Source organism: Rhodofomes roseus (assembly GCF_022264815.1).
Source record: "Rhodofomes roseus strain CIRM-BRFM 1785 chromosome Unknown C8Q71scaffold_30, whole genome shotgun sequence".
Lineage (NCBI taxonomy): Eukaryota > Fungi > Basidiomycota > Agaricomycetes > Polyporales > Fomitopsidaceae > Rhodofomes > Rhodofomes roseus.
Window position 1 is genome coordinate 294,663 of NW_025952986.1, and position 24,195 is coordinate 318,857.

General features: G+C 56.3%; 5 protein-coding genes across 5 annotated transcripts; 1 reads left to right on the plus strand and 4 right to left on the minus strand.

The window, feature by feature from the left end:
- Positions 1-1,888: 1,888 nt before the first annotated feature.
- Positions 1,889-5,722, minus strand: C8Q71DRAFT_361743 (uncharacterized protein). Its single transcript, XM_047918073.1, has 4 exons — positions 5,182-5,722; positions 4,137-5,132; positions 3,278-4,085; positions 1,889-3,220 (listed from the first exon to the last, which is right to left on the minus strand). Exons 1-4 carry the CDS (start codon positions 5,277-5,279, stop codon positions 2,036-2,038), a joined length of 3,087 nt encoding a protein of 1,028 aa, XP_047773926.1. The 5' UTR covers positions 5,280-5,722; the 3' UTR covers positions 1,889-2,035.
- Positions 5,723-7,625: 1,903 nt separating this feature from the next.
- On the minus strand, positions 7,626-8,438 carry C8Q71DRAFT_673752 (uncharacterized protein; the record flags this gene model as incomplete). The annotated part of the gene is made up of 1 exon (XM_047919689.1): positions 7,626-8,438. A coding segment is annotated over one exon (813 nt), but the record flags the coding sequence as incomplete, so codon positions are not given.
- A 9,474-nt stretch (positions 8,439-17,912) lies between these two features.
- C8Q71DRAFT_716528 (uncharacterized protein) lies at positions 17,913-18,284 on the plus strand (the record flags this gene model as incomplete). Its single annotated transcript, XM_047921110.1, has 1 exon — positions 17,913-18,284. The coding sequence occupies one exon, from the start codon at positions 17,913-17,915 to the stop codon at positions 18,282-18,284; it is 372 nt and encodes a 123-aa protein (XP_047773928.1).
- A 2,697-nt stretch (positions 18,285-20,981) lies between these two features.
- On the minus strand, positions 20,982-21,239 carry C8Q71DRAFT_681247 (uncharacterized protein; the record flags this gene model as incomplete). The annotated part of the gene is made up of 2 exons (XM_047919750.1): positions 20,982-21,094; positions 21,152-21,239. Coding segments are annotated over 2 exons (201 nt in total), but the record flags the coding sequence as incomplete, so codon positions are not given.
- Positions 21,240-21,994: 755 nt separating this feature from the next.
- On the minus strand, positions 21,995-22,366 carry C8Q71DRAFT_716574 (uncharacterized protein; the record flags this gene model as incomplete). Its single annotated transcript, XM_047921113.1, has 1 exon — positions 21,995-22,366. The coding sequence occupies one exon, from the start codon at positions 22,364-22,366 to the stop codon at positions 21,995-21,997; it is 372 nt and encodes a 123-aa protein (XP_047773930.1).
- Positions 22,367-24,195: the final 1,829 nt, after the last annotated feature.

The following is a 24,195-nucleotide window of genomic DNA, read 5'->3' on the forward strand; positions in this document are numbered from 1 at the left end:
CCCCTACATGCCATACCCGATCCCTCGTCGCCTACGTCACTCTCACAGAAGGCATCTTCGTCTCATTCCGCTGCGTTTCCCGCCGCAATGCTCCGTGTCATACCGGCGCACGGTGCGGGTCGATCGCCGTCTCCCCCGCGTCAAAATAATGCGCAAGACCCGAGGGCGAGCCTAGTCGATGCTCTCTTAAACGATTCCGGTAGTACCTCGTCTAATCATTCCGATCCTTCTGCTGGCGAGCCACAACCGTCTACATCCACTCAAGCGGAGCAGGTTGATGCTAGTGGCAATTCTCACCGCCGTCACGATGGCCCAAAACGAAAACGCTCCCAGGAAGACCTCAGCGTCGACGCCGATCTTTGTCTTGGGCCGTCGAAGCGATCAAGGGCCCACAGCGAGCAGCTACCTTCTAGTCGGGCATCGTGGAACCTAACTTCGCCATGAAGTCGAACGTTTGGCATCTGTTGTCTCAGGCTGTCGTTTATAGCCATTCGTGTTGCTGTCACGGTGTCGGCAACTCACTATGCTGTACGTAGTCCTGCCGCCAAACGGCTATCAATGTATGACTACTCTTGTATCCCACTTCGATGACTGGCTAACATCGTGTTCATGTATGACTGACATCATACTTCATATGCCAGTGCACTACTAACGTGACACTGGCTGCGACCAACCGATCTCTTCTCCCCCTTGCTGACTCCTCCCCACTTGCTGGGATGCCGTTTCTGTAACCGACGTCCCGGTATGCCTTCAAACGTTCAATGCACTCCGTCTTCCCTGTTGCACGCCGTGTTTACCTGCTTCCCTCTCACGTATGCAAGCAGTCCGAGTCGAGGCATCGTTCATGCACAGGTGCCTGCGACGTACGATCATATAAATGGCGAACGGACATAGCCATTGCATCAGGCATAGTCAGACGGGACAAGATTTCGCGAACCAACAACCCTATAGGAACGTATACATTCGGCCTTTGTCACTATACGATCAACTCGGGACAGTGATATATTACTCGTATACTAAAGCAGATCCGGTGAATTCGTTTGTATCTGTTTAGTCCGGCGTTTGCTTCGATCATGTGTCGGCCTGTGGCCTGGCCCCCTGGGTCGTGATTCGTGAAGCCGCTGCACTACTCAGTCTCGTAATGCCCTCAACAAAGCCCTTTTATCGTTGCTGACTACGTTTTCGTAGCAGAACAGTACATACTTACTCATTTTCTGAAATGGGCTGGAGCAGGATGAGACTTGACGCGTGTCGCGCACCGGCCAGGTACCGTCAGCTATGTACGGTACTACATGGTTAGTACCGTCACTTCAGATTGACCCTTGAATTGACTCGAACGCCGTCGCGCGCGCAGCGCGTGGCCACCTTTGAATGTGTAGTACTGTACGGCGGGTAGAATGAAACCTTAGTGAATGAGGATTGAAACCATCCGGTACAAATCCAGTATGCCAATATTCTTATTACCTCGCATGATCTGGGCCCTGGCCGAACAAAATGGGGGCGGCTGTCTCTGACGCAGCTGCAGAGCGAAGCGATGCAGTCCCTTGTACTGCATACAGGGGTGTGCTTACGTATTCATACATCCATCTACGCCAGCTTCCCGTCATGCATCACAACAAAACAAATACATAGCACGAGGAAACCAGAAACTCTGAATAGAAGTTATCGAGAGGAAGGAGGGCAAAATCAGGAATCTGTTCAGCGCCGCAGACCAAGCCTAGGAGACAGTATCGGAGTGTAGAGTCTCTGCCATATCTGACCGCGATTGGCATGCGCCGGGCTGCAATGCGGCTCGTGTAAGGCTCTCGTACTACTACTAGCACGCAAAGATGTCCCGATGCACACCCGGAGAGGTGCTGGGTGTACCATTCGTCGACGTCCGGACAGAGAGATTGCACGATTGTAGAGCTTGTGACGATGGCGCCTGAAAGGCAATGCTGCGACTCAGAGGACTAACTAGTCGACGCATGTCGTGTCCTCTAACACAACTGCATAACGAATTGCGAAATGACGCTATAACGGGACGTGTCTTGCGTCAGCCGTGGTTAGACCATAGCTGGGAAGCTCCAGCCAAGGACGATGGTGGCAAGACTGGAGGAGGGCGAACAACCCTTGTGTCGAGCATCCTCTGTGGCGTCGATACTTGATGATTCATAGGCGAGTACGCATGCCGAAGTAGGGAGTTCGGAGTAGATAGGATGGGGTCTACGTAGGCGGGCGACAGCCCCGTTTGGTACAGAGCACTGGGGACTTCGGCCGACGGTGCATAACCTCCTGAGACAGCATAGTGCGTACTAGGTCCCTGGCTAGGAAGAACTTGCGAAAGTCCAAGGTTGAGCGAGGAGATCCGCTGGTGGCCACGGAACGGGGCATAGGGTTGCTGCGTTGGAAACGGAAGGGCGGCGTTGTCCCCGTACTGATTTTGAGATCTGTCCACGGAAAGCGTAGACGGCAAAGACAACTGCGCCGTGTGTTGGTGCGAAGGGAATGCAGCGGCATTTGAAGGTGGCGTTCCCCGATAGCCGAGTGGATTCCGGTCGCGTTCAGTGGACCAGATGGACGTGGCATTACCAGAGCCGAACAAGAGCTGCGGCTGTGGGGCGGACGGCGTTCGAGAATGCGTGTTGGACCGACGCAGGCCCATGAGGAGATCCTCGGCAGTCGTCCCGTGAGGCCTAGTAACAGCTGGCGGCGGTAGCACGTTGCCGTTGCTGGGCGCGTGTCGAGGGGGAGAGATAGGTGCGATACCGCGAGGACTCGAGATGGATACAAGGGGACTGTTTGGACGAGGAAGTCTCGGGGACAAAGGCGGCGGGGAAGATAGAGGGACGTTACGGGGCGTGGCATACATAAGCGGTGTGCTTGATGCGGGGTTGGCTGCGGCTACATCTTGATAGTCGGTTCTAGGATACACGATTCTGTCTTCCTCCTCCTCCTCCTCCTCCTCGTCGCTGTCTGTCTTGAGAGCCTCACGGAATGCGAGTGTGACTGGATCGTCATCAGTGCGAGTAGCCTCGGTACGATTGTCGTCGTCGTCATCGTGGTTGATCTGCTCCGCCTGGTCTGATGGGATGTCCACACGACTGGGTTCGCCGAAGGTCCCGACGACACGGTGTCCATTCGGAGGATGAGTGCTCACGGGGCGAGCTGACGTTGTAAAGGTGCTTATGTTGAACCCTCTCATCACGAAGTGGCCGTCGACGAGAAGGAATGGAGAAGTCTATCATCCTTGAAGTTACACGAATGCTACGATTAACGGTGCATAAATGAGGCGTACCTCCTCTTCAGCTATAGCTTGAGCGTCGAGCGACAGCTCCTGGATTCTCATCAAAAATTCGGTGTTCGGATGCGAGCCCTGTGCCGCCCCCGGGGAACTAACGCTAGTCCCAGGTGATCCTGTCTCCGCTGGTGTTGCACGTTTGAGGGGTAGGAACCCCGTCGTCTCGATGTCCTCGTCCAAAGGCACTGACAGAGCTGGCAATCTCTCCAAGGGGAACGTGCAAAGTAGCGCCGTCGAGAACTCTACATACGCATGCCAGAACTCCTGCACGCCGCTGATAGTGACATTGGGAATGTTGGAGCGCCTGCGACTCTCCTGGCGCTTATCCAGACGACGATCGCTGCTACCAGAGGCCTCGGTCGAACCGTGGGCCTCCGCGCGACCGACGGGGTCAGCACGCGACTGCTCGAGCACGTACTTGAAATTCACTCGCAACCACTTGCTGGCCAGACGCAATGCCGGCAGGGCCCTACGGAATTCCGCTGTTATGCTCTGCGCTAGATCCTGCCTGCCTCCGTCCTCCTGCGAGGCCTCGGCCACCTGCACGATGCCAACCTTGAGTAGGGCGCGATGCAGGGCAAGGATGTGTGTCGCGATGTGTGACTCGATCGCGATAGCATTCGCCAGTTTGTTACCGTGTGTGAGGTTCCGAGTTGGGTGTCGCGTGGAGCGGTGCCTCCAGAGAGCACCCTGTGCGAGGATGACCACCTTCCAGATCATGTCGAGCGGAAGTATCCGTTCGGAGACTAGATCCTTGAAGCTATCGACGACCTTCTGCGAGTGAGCCTGCAGCGAAGGCGTGATGCTGCGAGCCCATGTCAGGAGGGTGGAACAATGACACTCGAGCTACACTCACTCTTCTGTCGAGACTCGCCACATCGCATGCATGACAATCACCTTCTCCTTGAATACCTCAACCCTCAATCGCGGTGCAACTGGACCCGTCTCTGCCCCACCCTCTGCGTCCGCCTCTTTACTCCGCCGCGCCTCCTTGGCTTTCCACTGCTCCCATGCGCGCGCAAGTGTCGTGTCCATGTTCTCTGACGCAGGCTCGTATCTGTTCTTGACGCATAGTGACCGGTAGTACTGCACGAGCGAGCCAAACGTGTCCCTTTGGTACGTCGCCAGGATGGCGAGCTGATGTGACGGGTTGCCATCGTTCGGAAGCAGTAGCCTCGCCTGCTCGTAGCAATGCTGCGCCTTCTCGTAGTTGCGCATACGTGGCACTTGGCCTGCGGCCGTCCCGCCCCCACGTCGACCCCTCCCACCTCTCGTCGGCGCCGCGGACGGTCCCTCCTCATGCCCTGCGCGTGGCCGACCACCTTTCTCGTTGTACAGCTCCTTGTACCGCTCGATGTCACCAAGACACACAAGCGCCTTGCTCATCACGGCTATCATCGTCTGCCGTTCAGCGGGCGCAGATGGGGACGCCACATCTGCCTCCGGAGGAAACTGGTGTTGACTGCGCCTCGGTATTGCACCGTCAGCGGCAGCGGGGACTTGCTCGATTTCGATGTGGAGAACCTCGAGCGCGCGACTCGCGTCCTCCAGGGCAAAGACGCGGTGTATCCGAACGACGAGTTGCCTCCAGAACCGATGTTCTTCGGAGAGGAATTGAGAGAAGCGCTGCAGGAGTTTTCGATGCTCAACCACTCGCTGTTGCCCCGACTGCTGTCGAGACGAGCCTTGCTGCTGCTGATGACGGTTGATGGCACGATCGAGGTTGGCTATGCGTTCCTTGTACTTCGAGATGAATTGGTATGACGTCGACATCCACAGGTGGGTGTCGACGTCGCGCGACTCAGCAGCATGAGGGTGGACGAAGAGTAGACGCAAATACTGTCGTCGAAGACTACATAGATGAGACTAGTTAGCACAAGTATGTGGCGGCAGGGACGTACTTTTTCCGTTGAAACTCCACCTCCTTATCCCATGGATCTCTAGACTTTAGCGAGTCTTTCAGGCCTTGCTGGAGGCTCTTCGCCTCTCTGGTCTGCATCAGCACCGGGTCCCTGGCGAAGGACGACCTCCGAACCTTGCAATTTGTGCTGCTTCCTCCGACATGTTGAAGCTGTTGCTTCCGTCGTCGTTCAGGACAGTTGAATGTCTCGCTCAGCCAGGTGTGAGTACATAGCAAAGCGGATTTCCTCAGATGCGCATGGCGGTGAAAAAGAAGACTTGGTGGTGTCGAACAGTGAGTACACGCCCTCGAGCGCGCGCCTCAATACCAGTGGGCGGGCGCTAGTTTCTTCATCATACCGTGGCACCATGAGCTGCCATGAGACGCCTTCAAACTTGCTTCAAAACCTCGTGATTCAGACAGATTCGAGCAAAGCAGGGCTCATACCAGTACCTGTCAACGAGATCGAAGAGGAAAGAACTGTAGCGGTAGCGATAAAGGCCATACTCAGCATGGAATTCAAGTTGCCACCGGCGCGTCTCGAATGTCGGCGAAAATGGGTTTGTTCTCGATGTCACAAACATACCAAACGAGCAGAGAAATTATTACAACAAGTCATACAGTAACTCTACGTGTACAATTTCATCCAGCCTACAGCCGATGATATTCACAGGAAGCCTCAGCAAAGGCATCAACACTACGGCACTCAGCAGCGAAAGGCAAGGCTCCTCTCAACGGCCCGCACACGGACCCTTTCTGCCTGAAGCAGATTGGGCTTGGTGCTCACTGCTTGTCCTTGTACGCTTCGACGATCGAACAGGTCGACAGTCCTTCTCGGACGCGTCGCGTTCGTCGTGCGACCGTTTTCGAGCACTACCACTCGTCGCTACCGCGTCGCCTCCGCTCCGCTGCACCGCTCGAGTCCACGTTCGGGCCCGTCGAGATTGGCCACTAGGGTCGGCATGAGAGCTACCACGGCCGTCTTGGTCCTCAGACTTGATTTGGCTGCTGTCGATTGTGCTTTCGTGGCGTTGGCGCGACTCGCCCGGGCCCGGAGAGATCTCCTCGTTATCAACCGCAAGGACGTAAGGGAGAGCTTTGTCGTCCTCGGGCCACTCCATGCTGAGCACTCTGTCGAAGACCCCGAGGACGGCGTCGTAGGTTAGAGGTTCTGGTGCCGTAAAACCGTGATGTCGATGGTTGCGGCTGCACATAAAACGCAAGTTCTCCAGCAGTATGCATAGGGGGCCGTTCCCGGGGACCAGAGCACCGACCATTCTTGTTAAATATCCGGCCTTCTTCTCTCTGCATGCCATGTCTGTGTCGCCGTCGAAAACCTCTGCGCATCCCCGTGGCCCTTGGTCGTGTTCGGTGTACCGCAGGACCAGCCAAACGAGAAGCCAGAAGAATGATTCGAGATCGTGGCGTACTTCGTGAACGACGTCGCCCTCGATGATCTCCACCGCCATGAAGTACAGAGTACCCTGCACAAACAAGGTCAGACAGTTGGGGCGTGCTTTATGCGAGGTGCGTACCGTTCGTTGTTTGCATTGCAACTTCACCTCGTCCGCGCTTGGCGGACGACTCACTGCTACTTTCGTGCCGTCATGCCGGGAGACTTGGACACCCCCGGGGGCATCGTCAGCTTCGTCTCCAAAGTCGTTGACGGGGTCATCCAAGGTCCCAAGGCTCTGCTTGAGGCTGCGAGGGTCATCAGGCTGAGTGGCGCGTGGCTTGGCTACTGGACTACTGTCGCGATGATGCGCCTCTGAGGTTAGCGCGGATCGTCGGATGTCATCTCCGCTGTTCGCGCCTGCTTGTCGCTTGGTCACAGGCTTGGAAGCATTCTTCTTGAAATATTTTGCTAGCTGCTCAGCCTCGAACTTTTTGAGAATCTTCGCGGACTCCTCCTTCACGAACGAGTGCCAGTCCTCTCGCTCCGGCTCGTAGCCGAGCTTCTCGAGAAGCTTTCGCCAGTTCATCCCGTAATCCAGATCTTGGATGTACCCGATGAACGGCGCGTCAGGATCCCGAGATATCATAACATTGCCTTCACTGATGTCGCGGTGCATGATGCCTCCTTCGAAGAGCTTGCGGTGTCCTGATAGTTGATTATGTATTAGCAACGAGTATGAAGCGGTAATTGACACACGTCACGGTACCTTCAATGGCATCTCGCAACGCTTCTACCATCTCCCTGGTCGACTTAAAGCGTGAAAGGGGAATGCCTACGGTCCCAAGCACCAAGCGCGCGTGGCTCCTTTCGTTGTACGCATGGGTGCCGTTGACACAATGACGTGCGGTCACCGTCAGATGCCCAACGCCCCCACCGCCAGGCTCACCGTTCTCCAACGCCCGAATCTCGTCTGCCCCGAGGTCCTCGCCGCCCAGAAACTTGGCGACACCGGCTAGGTCGATGCCGTCCTTCGCAGAGCTGAAGATGTCCTTGTAATTGTCACTCTCCAGCTGTCGGACCAGTTGTCGCCAGGAATCCTTGATAATGACAGGTCGTCCGGTGGGCATGCGTTCTGAATCAACCTCGATGGCCTCCCAAACCGTCGTCGCGCGAGAGAAGAGATGGGGATTGATGAACACCAAGTCGTAGGCGAGGTACGTCTTCTCTGATCTTTCGGAGAGACTGAGTGTGACATAGCGATAGGCCTTCTTGGCTTCGTCCGAGTCCTCGTGGTCGACACCAACGTCGCGGAGCCTTTGAGCTATGTCCGCACCCTCCTCCGGGCTGACGAGGACAACGGTCGGATCGGCGCCAACGACGTTGCACTTCTCAAGTAGTGGATGGGTAAATCGATAGAGGAATTCGTGAAATTGACGGCTGCCCTGGAGAGTCGTATAGTCGAATGCGCGAGAGCACACAGCACCGCCGTGGTCGAAGCGAAAGATCCGGGCTAGTCTACCGTAGACACCAATGACGAAGACGAACAACCGGCTCTGTGACACGAGGAGGTTGCGAGCACTCTTCGACAGTTGAATCAGCGTGTTTTCGTGCTCCTGAGAGTACGACTTCATCGGATCCTCGCTTTCCTCCAGCTTGACCTCGGCGACAAGCGAGATATCCCTCCAGTAGTCGGGATGAGAACCGACCGATGTCTTGCCCGGAAGCGAAGCAACTACATCTGGTCGAGTTATGTGGTGCTCAGAGGCACACAACGCGTAGGGAAACTTGATACGATCGTGATTGTGATTGATGAAGGTGAGCCTTTTGTCTTTGTCGAAGCGACTCACGAGCGACCGGAGGCCGTCGCACTAGAGAGTGGTAAGTAACGGAACGCTGACCACGGGAAATCTCGCGCACCAAAGGTTCGTAGAGATCGTCTTCAGCTTTCGCGTCCGATGGGAAGTCAAAATGCGATTTCATGACTGGCTGACGAGGTTTGTCTCCGGGTACGAAGTGCTCGAGGAAATCCTCCATTGAGTTCGAAATAGGGACGATTCTGCCCGCTATCTCGCTCTGCCATACAATTCGGTTCTTCCGACTGCTTTGTTGAACGTCCAGCTTTTTGAGAGGCTGAGAGTTACGCGCGCCCGCCTTGCGAGGGGACCCATACTGCGCCATGTTGGGTGACAATGATGCGGAAGGTAGATGAAGCCAAGGGGGGAGATTACAGCGGGAGCTGCACGAGGGATCATGCGAGCCCAACATCCGCGATCTTTTAAACCGGTGTGGCATGTCGGAGATTCAAGTCAGTGGCCAACGTTGTGTTAAGTATTCGAAAAAGGCAGCTGAACCTGTCTGATGGGCCACTCATGAGTCAGTACCGCTTCTTGCACTCAAACAGGTAGGTCGATACAGCTTACCGTCCGTAATTAGCTCGATACGTCGATAATTGTCCTCGAAAGAGACAGTACAACGATAGATCAAGAGTCTGTGACACTGGTATGTGGGCAACACGGCAAATCGCGTCGTGGTGTACGCTGAGGGCGTAGAATGAGGAGGAGGCGACGACGGCGAGACGACGCCACAACCGCGCTCGTGGATCAGGCGGAGTCTGAAATGTCAGCCACGTGGGGAGTTCAGATGCCACACGGCCGATACCGTCGTACCGATCAACCGCTTCCATTGTTCATCTGCTTATGGAAGGCGTTGTCTTTGCGGCCTTGGCACCTCGCGCTGTCAGTGTCACTTCAGCGTACATTCGACTAGCACTCGCAAGGGGACGAACACCCCTGCGAAGCTGAACATCTAGTCACCGGGCGTCCAGGCCTCCGAGTGTAGCTGAAGGCAGATCATATGGAGTAACTACTGTACGTTGAGCTTTCACAGCACGTGGAGGCCACGGCCGCCTGACCATCCTCGACAGTCATATACAGACTGAGTATACATGTGTTGACCCTGGATGTTTGTTAGGCTACGAGCAAAGCCGCCTGCATCGCCCAGGCCCAGCGTGTACTACTACTAGTGCGTCGACATTGTAGCCGAAGGAACGTCAGGCGCAGACGTCGTTACTGCGTCACGTCAGGTTGCGTCGACATCACATGAGCTATTTATCATGAGAGTGCAAATTGCGGACGGTGTCAGCTGAGAACTACATGTGAAGAAAGCAGGGTACAAGAGCAGCGCTACATCGATAGCCGTCCGGCGGCAGAACTACGTACAGCATAGCGAGTATATATACAACAACACAGCGATATGAACGGTGACAAGCGGTAGCGAATAGATGAGAGTCACGTTCGACTTCATCGCTTTCGGGGCGGCGTTGGACGTAATTTCCAGGATGCTTGAGGAAGCAGCTTAGACTGCTCGCTGTCGGGCCTTGACCGCTTCGATGGCCCGACATCGAGATCGTCGTCGACGCCGAGGTCTTCCTTGGAGCGTTTCCGACCACGGTGACGAGCATCGCCACTGGCATCGCCCTGCCCCGCTTGAGTGGACGTAGACGGTTCGGGCTCTCCAGCAGAACTATTGGGCGGATGCGACGGGGGGCTCCTGAAATCGGGTGAGATAGCGTGGAGACTCGCCATCAGGTCTTCCCCTCGCGGGTCCCAAGGGGGAGATGGCGACCGACTCGCATCGTGGGCCGGCGTGAAACGGAACAACGCAGCGGGCAACGCAGCCGAATGAGACGAGGATGCCCTCTGTGAGGGTGGCGTAGGCGACACGGGATCGGGTATGTCTTCCCGGTGTATCTGCGCGACCGGTCGTGTCCATGAATCTTCAGGTGGTCTCGATCCAGAGCTGGCCGTGTGCGGTGTCCGAGGCGCGTTGTTGCCATCTGGTGCAGGATTCCGTCGTCCCAGACTCTGTCGGGCACGGGACTCTATCTGGCTTCCAGTCACGGTATCTTTGGGTCGTGCTTGGCGGGCTGGCACCCCGTCGACGCCCTGCGCAGGTGCCCATGGTATTGCCTTGTCGTCCACCGGCCAGTCCTCGCGCGCAAGTGCGTCGTCAAAGATCTGCAGCACGGTCTGGTATGTCACTGGACTGGTGACTTCCGCCTCGCCCCAGGCAGTATGGTTTTTGCGGCATAACAACGTGAAACGACGGAGCAATTCGTTCAGAGGTTCGTTGCCGTGCACGAAGAAAGGTTTGCTGAGCCAACCTATCTTACGGTCGGCGCTTTCTTCTTCGTCGGGCGCGTCCATGAATGACTTGAGCGTGTTATACTTGTGGCGGTTATGTTTGCAATGCCTGAGAATGAGCCAGACGAGGAGCCAAAAGAACGACTCCAGATCGTGTCGGATTTGATGGACGACACCGCCGTGAAGTACTTCTATGGCCATGAAACAGAACGTGCCCTTTGACATTTGTGCGTGAGCATCGAACGACGAGCCAAGACAGAATTGGATACTCACTGTGCGCTGCTTGCATTCATCCCTGATCTTCCCCGGGTCTGCGGTTCCGACGTCGGTAGTCACTGCGTTCGGTCTTGCTCCTCTGGGAGGCTCGCCCATCCCAACGGCGTCGTTGGCATGCTGGGCCGACAACTGTTTACGGTCCTCGCGCGGCAGACTGAGCCAATGGGAAAAGGCTACACAGCCCCGGACGTTCTGGAGGGGTTCCCACGAGTTCCACTCATCCCCGTAACCCGTCCACTTCACCAGATACCTCTTGCCCTCCGCCGTCTTCCGCTCCGCGATGACCGCATCCACAAAGTACTCCTCTATGCCCTGTCGGTTTATAACCGGACGGGGGGGCGGGACGGTCTTCTCCTTAGTTCCTTGAGCTTGGTGCGCATGTTCGGCAGCAAGAGCACGGCCGTCAACGCCCTCCCTCGGCTTGCCCTTCCCAGTCCGGGCGAACTCCTCCCAGCTCTCGATGGTATCCTCGTAACCCAATGCGTAAAGCGTCGCCTTCCAGTTGAAGCCGTAGTCTAGATCGTGCAGGAAGCCTCTGCCATTCACGCTCATCACGTTCCCTTCACTGACGTCACGCTGTATGACGCCCGCTTCAAAGGCCAGTTGATGCCCTGTAACAGTGCCGCGACAAGCATGAGCGACCTGAGAGAAATAGAGCGAATGTCGAACATACCGTATATGGCGTCACGAAGCACCTGCACCATCTCTCTCGTCCTGCGGAACTGCGAGATCGGGGTACCGATGGTAGTCGATACGAGACGCATATGGCTCCTCTCGAACCACTGGTGTGCGCCATGGCACTGGTGTACACCGGTCCACGTCCGATGCCCGACTGGGGCCTCCACGTCCGCTCGAAGTTCTTCATCTTCTCCGAGGTCGGCGCCCAACGAGAATGCTGCTAAGCCACGCCACTCTGCGTTCCATACCTCCATGAACGCTTCCTCCGCGGCCTGGTCCCATTGTTCACTGTCCATGTCGGTGGGCAGGAGATGCGGCGCAACGTGCGCACGAATGCGCTTCCAGTGCAACAGCTCGGCGTCGCGTGCCAGCTGACGCCATGATTCCTTGATCACAACGTGAGTCCCAGTCGGCTCGCCATCATCGTCGAGCTCCAGAGCTTTCCAGATCGTTGTTGCCCGGGAGAACAAGCGCGGATTGATAAAGAGCAACTCGTAGACGAGATACTTCTTCGCAGGTTGGTTTTCAGCGGGATCGATGGTGACCCACCGGCATGCCTTCCGCGTCTCGGAAGTGACCTCGACATCAGCTTTGCGCAGGGCCCGAGTTACTCCGCGTGACGCAAACCGGACAGTCGGGTCCGCCCCGACGATGTCACAGTCCTCGCGTATCGGATGGACAAGTCGCCAGAGAAACTCATATAGGACCGCGCCGTTGTCCTCTCCGTACTTGAACGACCGTGTGCAGACAGCACCAGCATGGTCGAATCGGAAGATACGCGCTGTCGACCCGTAGACTCCGACTGCGAATGCGCATAGTCGGCTTTGGGAAACGAGAATGTTGCGCGCACTCTTCGATAGCTGCACCAATGTCTCGTCGTTCCTCTCCGAGCAGTAGAGCATGGGGTCTTCGCTCTCCACGTTCTTGATTTCGAATACAACGGAGATGTCCCGCCAACGATCGTGGTCGTCATCCTTGTTCCGGGGAGCGAACGTGCGACCAGGGAGAGACGCGACGACGTCCGGCTTCGTCGCGTGCTGGTCCCGCTGGCATAGAAGGAAAGGAAACTTGATCTCTTCGTGCGCGTTATTGTGGAAAGACAGACGCTTTTGTTTTGGGAAGTCCTTGACTAGGTTCTTCAGCCCGTCGCACTGGATGTTCATCAGCACCATGATCGTGCAAATCTGCGGTGGACACATACCAAAGGCTTGTACATATCTGTCTCCTTCCCACCGACCGGCACATGAAAAGGGTCTGCGGCCTGCGAGGGAGGCATCTCCGCGACGCTGGGCATGAAGTAGGATAGAAATAGCTGGATATCGATGTCCATCTCCACGATCTTGCCCTCGACCTCGCTCCTCCAGCCGTGCTTGTTGACTTCGCTCGACTGCAGAGCATCTGCCTGAATAATCGTATAGACGCGCGATTTCATCTGACGGGGTGTTGGTTGCGCCATCGGAGGAGAGGTAGTTCGCCGACGAGGCAAGTGGATGTCGGGAGGGAGACTGCAACGGGAGCTGCACAAAGGCGCGTGCGAGCGCGATCTCCGCGACCCTTTGAACAGGTGTGGCATGTCGGAGATTGAAGCTGATAACTCGTGTTGGTTTCAAAATGGAACTGTCGCTCAGGCACCCCAAATTCTGTCTGATGGGCCGCTCATGAGTCAGTCATTGTTTCTTAGCCCAAAGGGGAGGCTGATATGGCTCACCTTCCAATAGTCGCTTAATTTACGGATGATCTGCCGCTAAAGTTGCAGAGTCCCGACTATACACAAAGCCTAGGCCTAACGCTTGCAGGCTATGCGTGGAAATCGCGTCGTAAGATACGCCGAGCGCACAGAATGAGGAGGAAGAAACAATGAGTGGACAGCGCCACAACCGCGCTCGTGGATCAAGCGGAGTCTGAAACGTGAGCCACGTGGGAATTTTTGATGCCGCACGGGTGATACTGATCTACCGCTGCTATTGTCCGTCTGCTTTTGGCAGGTGGTGACTTCGCGACCTTGTTCTCTTGTCGCCCGGTCCCGGGATTAGAGAAGCCACCCCATATTTAGAAGCATCTGGTTCTTTCGGCGGCAGTACACGTTGAAGCGACGCGCAACGGCCTACAATGGCGCGGAAATCCTTATAGGGCTCTCCAGCGGCGGCACTGCAGTGAAATGAGTACGTTTGTTGCGCGTCAAGTCACTGTCTACCGCGAAACGATGCAAGCCGGATGGTTGGCGCCGCTGCAAGATTTCGCAGTTCTTGTGAGTGGAGCGGACGAATCGCCAGAATTTGGAGAACTCGTAGAGGATGGCGCCATCGTATGGCGGCTCGCCGTCCGTGTCAGTCAACGCAGCCGGCGAGCACTGTCAGTCACCTGGTCAAGCAGATGGCACCAGCGGTCCGACACCGATGGATACGCGCTCTTGCGGCATAAATGCAGATTGCAAAGACAAACAGTCTGTTCTGAACAACAAGGATGTTTCCACTTGCCAGAACGTTTCGATGGCCCAGGTTCTTCGTCATTCTGCCCCAAGTTCTTGTTTGACCGAAGTTTTCGCGGGCCCGGGCCTGTCTTAGGTCCGCTTTGACCGCTCGCAGTATCTGCGGACGAATTCCAAGTCGGCGAGAACCGGCGGTGACTGTGATCCGTTCAATCGGTGGGGGAGAGTCCGGCTTGCTATCCTGCGGGGAGCTCGACTCGGATGATGCAGCCGCAGAATCGACTGCTCACTAGAGGGACGGGCGACCACTGATCTGACTCTAGTGATCCTGCTCGCTCACGCTCCGATGAGGGAGAGGGCGTGACACTGCCTGAGCTGGCTGTTGATCTTCGTCGCGCGAATAGCGTGGGCGAGTACGGGAGTCGCAGCCAAAGGACGCGCGACGACCGCGATCTCGTGGCAGCAAAGAGCGACTCTTTTTTTAAATTATAATCCACCGGGTTTATACTCCGTAGGACGAAGTTGCATGTAGAGTAGTAACAAGTACCGTAAAGTGTCCATCGAGGCTAGTGTCGCATGGCCCCGCTAATAGGAGGCTTCCGCTCCCTCCCGCACCTAACCTTTTCGTCAGCGAAGAGCGACTCGTCCTCCGCGCACTTTTGCCACGGTTCAATCGTCCGCACATTTACAAGGTTATAACGTTAACGTTGCTACCAGAGGCCGCTCGTACACATTTTGAAAGGCCTCTGACTCCTGAGTGAGATCTGACGTGAATGCGAAGAACACCAGCGGGCGGCCTTGCCAGCACACTGTCCGCCACTGAGGAGGTCACAAGATTTCTTTGGCGCATTGGTTCCCCATAATGTAGACATACCGCGGCACGCCCACGACGGTTCACCGACCGTGACGGGCATTTGCCAATATACATGTCAAGAAAACCTCATCCACTTCGGCGCGTTTTCCTGGCATAATTCCGACATTGCCTGTTGTGGTAGTAGTCCAAGCATGTCGCGGCTTTGATCCAACACATCAGTAGAAGTCCAATTTTGCTAACCGTTGCTAACCGTTGCTGACACGCTGACGGATGCTAACGCCAAAACGTTACAAACTGTCAGCGTGTCACTCGATGCTCACATCCGTCAGTCGTTAGCAAAAGGCGCATTTTGCTAACGGCTTGTGACGGCTGCTGACACGCTTACTGTAGTCTCATAGAATTTTCATGTACCGGGGCTTGCATGTACACGAACCATAGTATATTTTACATGATATCTAGCTGTCTACTGAGTGCTGTCCTAAGCTTCCGTCTCAGGCTCGCATTGGTGAACATCACCGCCGGTGTTGGCGGTGCCAAACCGCAGGTTTACCTACCGCAGGATTACATGTGGGGGTTGGGGCATGTACACCTGCCCCCGCCGTTCTCTCGCCCTCCTCCCCATTTGTCCGCTCGCGCTTGCCCATTCCGACCCACCCCGCTGACTCCCCCTTGCGCCCGCCTGTTCTTGCAGCGTCCCGGCCCTGCCCACCGTTGATGACCCGTCCATGCCCAGTCCTCCGCGCGCCCTCGCCCGTTCTTCCGTCACACACGCGCGGTCTGTTTGTTGGTCGCGTTTGCGTGCTGGGCATTCGCCCGGCGCGCTTGTCGTCGTCATGCATGTCGTCGTCGCCTGTGTGTGCCCACCCGCCTGCGTATGTGTTCGTCGGCCATGTTTGTGTGGTAGGCATTCGCCCTCCACGCTCGCAGCCGGCGTGTGTTGCGCGTGCCCCAGCCCTGCCCAACATCGCTGTCGCCAGTCTTTTGCTCAGGCGCGTGGGGTCCGTTCGTCGGCCGTGCTTGCGTGCTGGGCATTCGCCCAGTGCACTCGCAGTCAGCGTGTGTGCCGTCGCGTCTCGCTTGCCCGTGTCTTGCGTGGGGGGTCCGCTTGTCGGTTGCTCTCCGACCATGCTGGGTCTTTTCCCGGTGTACCCGTGGTCGCCGGTGCTCGTGTTGTATCTGTCGGCTACATTTGCACGTGCGGCATTTGCCCTGCGTGCTCGTCGTCGCAGTGTGCTCGCGTGTTATCGCGCTCGAGACTAGAGTGCAGAGCTTGTACTCACCTGTTCTTGCCCTTGAGCTGTCCCCATCGCCCTGTGGCGCTGGGTCTCGTGGCGCCGACGCTGCGTGTGCGCGGGGTGTGGTTAACTCGTGCCCGTGGTGCTCGTGCACATCTGAGCCTGAGCGCCGTCGTGGGGATGTAGTGGGAAGGGGCGGGCAGGGCGGCAAATGATGGCAACGACAGGCAGACATATTCAGCGTGGACCCATTCAAAGGAGGCGTATGAATACTGACCGCATACTGCGAGCGACACATGGACTCCAAGTCCCAGTGACTTGATTGTATTGATAAGTGTCAATATCGATCCAAACGAGCGAGCAGTTGAATATGGAGTATGGAAGCGCGAGCCGGTGGACAGAGCAGCGGAGCGAGAGATCTGTGCAAGTAGGGAGGTCGAGGACAAAAACATCAAAGATGAACGTACCAGCGACCTCGAGTCGCCAGTTTGCTGGCCGTGTCACGTGTGAGCGCTCCCGCGGTTTAGGGCAAGCAGCAGTCACACTTGACACGACGGCGTGTGTCGCGCCCGCAGTCAAACACTGAGCACTGAGTCACTGACAGTCGAGCAGCTCCCTCGAAGCGCAACACATCCGCATGTTCAAGTCGAAGATACAGCCCACCCTCGCTGTCTACATGCGCATGACCATCTCTGAGTCGCCGCCATCGAACCCTCGGAATCTCGCGAGGGCGTGTGACTGCTCCGCACACCTCGCAGCCGCTCGGCCCACATTGACACGACGAGCGAAGATGATCTCGCCCGTGCTTGCGCTCGACATGAAGACGGATGCGACGCGCCATACGGGGCAAATGCAAGGACCCGCCCGCTTGCGCAGTCTCGCCGCGCGAGTGTTGGCAAGCCCGGGTGCGTAACTACGCACCACGAGCTCGAGGCTGCCGCACAAGCTGTGCGCGTAAGTCTACTGGAGCACCCGAAGGAGTCCCAGTCCATTGCGCGCGCAACCAGCCGCGAAAGCTCGAGCAGCCAACGCACCAATGCGGGCCCAACACAGAACACCGGGAGTTTATAGAAGGGCAGGATATGTCCGGTGAGTACCTGCACATAATCCTCCTCAGTGCCGCCTCCTCCACCCACTCCTTGATGCGTTCACAGTGCGCGTCTGTCCTCACTCGACACGCAGACTTCCGAGCGCGGCTGCACAGGCTTCTTGCCTCTACCACTCTCGTGCCCAGATAGTGGCCACACTCACTTCCCCGTCCGAATCATAGCACCATATCCGGCCGCAGCACTCCACCACCCATCACCACTGCACACCGTGTCCGCCTCCACCTCCTTCCAGCCCGCCTTCGCAGCCCAGCAGCCCTCCCCGCGCGCCCTCCATATAGCCACCAGCCACGGCAGGCGCATACGCATCCGAGCCTGAGGAGCAGACCGCTCACCCCCTGCGCTCGCGCGGGCAGCACGGGCTGCTTGCGGATGCGCAGGGGGATCCTTCGCACAACGAGCATGGCTCGGACGACGCGCACGCCGCCGCTGCGCCGTCCGAGTCAATCGCCGACGCGATGACCCACGGGCCTGGCCCACACGGCAGCCTCACGCGGTCGCTCACACACAAGGAGCGCGAGCTGTTCAGCCACCTCGACCGCCTCAAGTTCTTCCTCGCCACCGCGCCCCTCGCGCTGGTCTGGCGACGACCCGTCTTCCGCTGCGGCCGCCGCCGCGGGCCCCCCGGTCGGCCACCCAAGCAGCACACATCCGGCGATGAACCGCTTCCTCCTGCCAAACTTGGAGTATGTGAGTTGCGTACTCTGGGGCGGCCTCTACCAGATCGCTGGCATCAACATCGTGCGTGCGCTCGTGTTCCGGTTCAAGGCGTTTGGCTGCATGTTCGTACGCTTGGCACCATCCCGCTCACTCACCCACTGGTCGACTCAACCGCGAACCCACCCGTGGACCCACGTACCCGCGTTACCCGCACGCTCCCCGTACCCGCTGCGGCGGGTCTTTACCCGGGCGGGTGCGTTTATTAGTAGTATATACAGTACTCGTACACGATGTGTAGCATACATTGAAATTGAGATCTATTGCCAGAGCACTGAGCACGGAACCGGTGAATTGGAGCCGCAGCAGTAACGTTTGCTGACGGTTGTGTGAGCTGTGATGGTTAAGTAACGATTATCTAACGACGCGATCGCCATATCTTCCCAACCTTCTAAAATGCGGCGTGACTTGCTAACGTCTAACACGCTGACGCTATGTAAAATTGGAATTTTAGCAACCGTTACGGCCCGTCACAGCCCTTAACCGAAATCAGAGAAGTTCTGATGCACTCACGATCTGTTGGCAGACGATGTCCGCTGCGACGTACAATAAACAGCGGTAGATACGTACATCCTGTTGAACCGGAACTACTGCTATACTCGGCGACTGTCAACGCGTCAGTGCTCGCCATGTTGGTGTCCGAAGGCGGCGTTCTTCAGACCAATGATCCTAACCGCGCATGTCAGATGTTGATACATGCGACGCCCCCGCTGGCACTGACTAGGTATTGCTTTCAGTGACTATCGTCGCAGCATTGTCGCCCTCAGGTGCTTCGCGTTGACTGCCTTTGCTTCAAGTTTACCCGCCGCCGCCCGTGTCACACGCTTTGTAGGTTGTGAGTCAATGTCCGACACATCGCACTGGGCACGTAGTCGTTTGGGCCCACGAGCGCCCGTCGCATGCGCATCGCCTCCGTCCCGCTGTGTTGGTCCTTGCAACTCTGTGGGCGTCGAAGCAGTTCGTCCAGATTTGAGTTGGCTATGTGTAGCCCGAGAGAAGCTACGGCTGTCCCTTTCCTTCGGTACAGTTTGCATCCCGCCCACGTCGCTGGCGACTCGGAGGCTCTGATCATGTGAGGCATCCGAGATAGAAGAGAGTTTATCGCCATATGGATCATCGAAGGGGATGGCCTCGTCGTCCAACGGCCATTCCATGCTGAGAGCGTTGTCAAAGACACGGAGGACGCTGTCATAAGTCAGAGGCACCGGAGGCTCAGGAGAGCATCGTCCTCGACGATTGTTTGTGCACAGCACACGGAAGTCATATAGCAGCACGGTGAGTGGCCTATTTCCCATAACAGCAATGTCGTCATCTATCTCCAGAAACACGAGCTTTGCAGTCTTGCACATGAAGTCCGTGTCGCGGTCGAAGAGACTTCGCCCATCAGGAAAAACACTTCTAACTTCAGCAGTCTTGAATGAAGAACACCTGATCTTATTCAATCTTTCACAACTTGTGTTCCTCAATTAAGTGCACCATGTGCATGAAGACTGCTGAAGTTAATTATAGTACCTTTGAGAAATTTGTCTTGTGCCCAAGTTGGAAGATATGCAACTTTAGTTCTGCAGATTAAGACACATAAGTACACATTAGTTGGAAAATGACCTCTTAACTAGAAAATATGCATGATGAGATGTCAGATTGCTCAATATGAAGACTTCACCAAGATTTCACCTGACAAGTTAACACATACTATATCTGGCAACAGTAATGGGGTACAAATAAAGATTATTTGTTTTTCCCTGTGATTATGAGTATATTACCCTACTTACAACAGATGCTGTGGTCAAAGTCATATTGTCAGGGATTTGGACATATTTGACCTGTTAAGGTTGAGAGACAGCAAAAGAACACTTAAGCATGCAAAGTGAGACAAGAAGCCTGCCCTTGAGCAAATTATGAGTCTACACAAGGTCTGCAAGGCAACAGATAGTGCCAAGAAGAAATGAGGCCAGTCTGAGAGCCCAGGGATGCACAGGGGCTGGGCTAACAGGGGCAGCAATTGCAGATTTCTCTAAGTCCAGAAAGATAGTCAATATAGGTTATTGTAGAAGGGAACAAGCACAGGGACCTATGGTGTAGTGGTCACAAGTTTGTGCTGAGAGTGTGTGAAATTAGTTTAGCAGGTCAGGGGTTCAATTCTGGGATGTGGTAGATTATTTTGGGCAACATTTTTGCATCTGGGATGCCTGTTATGACAGCATATGCACAAACACAGCAGAATCATGAGAGAAGTCACCCCAGTAATGATGAAAAAACATCATTCTTGCTTGGAATGAGTGTTTACTTTGGTTACTTAATGGAACTTAAGTAAGACAATTTAAGAAATCGACTTACCTTAAGGCTCTTGTGGCACATAGTGACACATAATGTCACTTTTGGCTCTCCACAAGACCACTTAAGACACGAACATTTTTCCTGATGCCATCTATGTGGCCCCCCGGAATGTTCGGTATGTCTCAAGACCAGCCAGAGCAAGAGCCAAAAGAACAATTCAAGATCGTGGCGAACCTCGTGCACATCGCCCCCATCGATGACCTGGACCGCCATGAAGTACAGCGTGCCCTGGGAACACATTCAAGACTGTGGAGTTCCTGATATAGCTAAGTTACGCACCGTCCGATGTTTACACTGCATTTTTATATCATCCGCGCTTGGTGGACAACTCCTTGCTGCGTGCCTAGTGATTCTGACGCCTCCAGGGACATCGCAGGGTTCATCGTTCGGAGACTGATGCAGTGTCTCAGTTCCCTAGTTATTGTGATGAGCGTTCCATCCTACGTCAATCAACATTTAGCTGCAGCCACAGCGACGCACCTGTGCATTCTCCTCCGGTTGCCGCTTGACAGTGAGTTTGTCTTCTTGCCGCTTGCCGGAGATTAAAGCTCGCCGGGCATCTAGACGGGCCTGGCGCATCTTCGCTGTCTCATCCTCCACGAAGGTATCCCAGTCCGCTTGTTTTGTTCCATGACCAAGCTTCTCAAGGAACGTTTTCCAGTTGAGCCCGCAGTCTAGGTCCTGAATGAACCCCGTAGAAGACGACCCAGGGCCTCTCGAGATCATGATATTGCCCTCACTGATATCACGATGAATGATGCCGGCCTCGAACATTCTGCGGTGCCCTGAAAGTCGACAATCCGTTAGCTGCTGATGGGCAATATCCTTTGGAAATATCATACCATCAATAGCATCTCGCAAGGCTTGTACCATCTCTCTCGTCGACTTGAACCTCGAGATAGGAATACCAACTGTTCCGAGCACTAGGCGCGAATGGCTCCTTTCATGATGCGCCCGTTTACCCCCACAAAAATAGCGTGCGGTCACCGTCAGGTGCCCAACCGCCCAACCGCCAGACTCACCCAGCTGCAAAGACTGAACCTCACCTGCCCCCAGATCTTCCCCGCCTACATATCTAGCGATTCGGGGCAGATCTGCTGGAGCGTGAGTAGAGCTGAAGATGCACTCATACTGATCAAGCTCCCGCTGAGTGTCCGACTTTCTCCAAGAATCCTTGATGATTACAGGATGTCCCGCGGGCTTGCGATTAGGGCCGACCTCGATTGCCTCCCATACCGTCGTTGCGCGCGAGAGGAGATTAGGATCGATAAACTCGAGGTTGTAGGCTAAATAAGTCTTGTTGCGTCCGTCGGAGTGACGGACCCTGACGTAACGGTAGACCTTCGATGCTTCCTTCGAGTCCTTGTGGTCGACACCAGCATCGCGGAGCATCTTGACTACAGCTGCTCGCTCGTGTGGACCGACAAGTTCCATGGTCGGATCAGCACCGACGACCTGGCATTCTTCGTGTAGCGGATGGGTGAATCAATGCATCAGAACTTCTCTGATTTCGGTTAAGGGCTGTGACGGGCCGTAACGGTTGCTAAAATTCCAATTTTACATAGCGTCAGCGTGTTAGACGTTAGCAAGTCACGCCGCATTTTAGAAGGTTGGGAAGATATGGCGATCGCGTCGTTAGATAATCGTTACTTAACCATCACAGCTCACACAACCGTCAGCAAACGTTACTGCTGCGGCTCCAATTCACCGGTTCCGTGCTCAGTGCTCTGGCAATAGATCTCAATTTCAATGTATGCTACACATCGTGTACGAGTACTGTATATACTACTAATAAACGCACCCGCCCGGGTAAAGACCCGCCGCAGCGGGTACGGGGAGCGTGCGGGTAACGCGGGTACGTGGGTCCACGGGTGGGTTCGCGGTTGAGTCGACCAGTGGGTGAGTGAGCGGGATGGTGCCAAGCGTACGAACATGCAGCCAAACGCCTTGAACCGGAACACGAGCGCACGCACGATGTTGATGCCAGCGATCTGGTAGAGGCCGCCCCAGAGTACGCAACTCACATACTCCAAGTTTGGCAGGAGGAAGCGGTTCATCGCCGGATGTGTGCTGCTTGGGTGGCCGACCGGGGGGCCCGCGGCGGCGGCCGCAGCGGAAGACGGGTCGTCGCCAGACCAGCGCGAGGGGCGCGGTGGCGAGGAAGAACTTGAGGCGGTCGAGGTGGCTGAACAGCTCGCGCTCCTTGTGTGTGAGCGACCGCGTGAGGCTGCCGTGTGGGCCAGGCCCGTGGGTCATCGCGTCGGCGATTGACTCGGACGGCGCAGCGGCGGCGTGCGCGTCGTCCGAGCCATGCTCGTTGTGCGAAGGATCCCCCTGCGCATCCGCAAGCAGCCCGTGCTGCCCGCGCGAGCGCAGGGGGTGAGCGGTCTGCTCCTCAGGCTCGGATGCGTATGCGCCTGCCGTGGCTGGTGGCTATATGGAGGGCGCGCGGGGAGGGCTGCTGGGCTGCGAAGGCGGGCTGGAAGGAGGTGGAGGCGGACACGGTGTGCAGTGGTGATGGGTGGTGGAGTGCTGCGGCCGGATATGGTGCTATGATTCGGACGGGGAAGTGAGTGTGGCCACTATCTGGGCACGAGAGTGGTAGAGGCAAGAAGCCTGTGCAGCCGCGCTCGGAAGTCTGCGTGTCGAGTGAGGACAGACGCGCACTGTGAACGCATCAAGGAGTGGGTGGAGGAGGCGGCACTGAGGAGGATTATGTGCAGGTACTCACCGGACATATCCTGCCCTTCTATAAACTCCCGGTGTTCTGTGTTGGGCCCGCATTGGTGCGTTGGCTGCTCGAGCTTTCGCGGCTGGTTGCGCGCGCAATGGACTGGGACTCCTTCGGGTGCTCCAGTAGACTTACGCGCACAGCTTGTGCGGCAGCCTCGAGCTCGTGGTGCGTAGTTACGCACCCGGGCTTGCCAACACTCGCGCGGCGAGACTGCGCAAGCGGGCGGGTCCTTGCATTTGCCCCGTATGGCGCGTCGCATCCGTCTTCATGTCGAGCGCAAGCACGGGCGAGATCATCTTCGCTCGTCGTGTCAATGTGGGCCGAGCGGCTGCGAGGTGTGCGGAGCAGTCACACGCCCTCGCGAGATTCCGAGGGTTCGATGGCGGCGACTCAGAGATGGTCATGCGCATGTAGACAGCGAGGGTGGGCTGTATCTTCGACTTGAACATGCGGATGTGTTGCGCTTCGAGGGAGCTGCTCGACTGTCAGTGACTCAGTGCTCAGTGTTTGACTGCGGGCGCGACACACGCCGTCGTGTCAAGTGTGACTGCTGCTTGCCCTAAACCGCGGGAGCGCTCACACGTGACACGGCCAGCAAACTGGCGACTCGAGGTCGCTGGTACGTTCATCTTTGATGTTTTTGTCCTCGACCTCCCTACTTGCACAGATCTCTCGCTCCGCTGCTCTGTCCACCGGCTCGCGCTTCCATACTCCATATTCAACTGCTCGCTCGTTTGGATCGATATTGACACTTATCAATACAATCAAGTCACTGGGACTTGGAGTCCATGTGTCGCTCGCAGTATGCGGTCAGTATTCATACGCCTCCTTTGAATGGGTCCACGCTGAATATGTCTGCCTGTCGTTGCCATCATTTGCCGCCCTGCCCGCCCCTTCCCACTACATCCCCACGACGGCGCTCAGGCTCAGATGTGCACGAGCACCACGGGCACGAGTTAACCACACCCTGCGCACACGCAGCGTCGGCGCCACGAGACCCAGCGCCACAGGGCGATGGGGACAGCTCAAGGGCAAGAACAGGTGAGTACAAGCTCTGCACTCTAGTCTCGAGCGCGATAACACGCGAGCACACTGCGACGACGAGCACGCAGGGCAAATGCCGCACGTGCAAATGTAGCCGACAGATACAAC

What these genes read in the sequence shown, in the direction of transcription:
- C8Q71DRAFT_361743 (XM_047918073.1), bottom strand. Translation starts at nt 5,279, where the DNA reads ATGCAGACCAGAGAGGCGAAGAGCCTCCAGCAAGGCCTGAAAGACTCG. An exon ending in GTGGAGTTTCAACGGAAAAA is followed by an intron (nt 5,133 to 5,181) that starts GTACGTCCCTGC and finishes TCATCTATGTAG; the next exon opens with TCTTCGACGACAGTATTTGC. An exon ending in AAGCTATAGCTGAAGAGGAG is followed by an intron (nt 3,221 to 3,277) that starts GTACGCCTCATT and finishes CAAGGATGATAG; the next exon opens with ACTTCTCCATTCCTTCTCGT.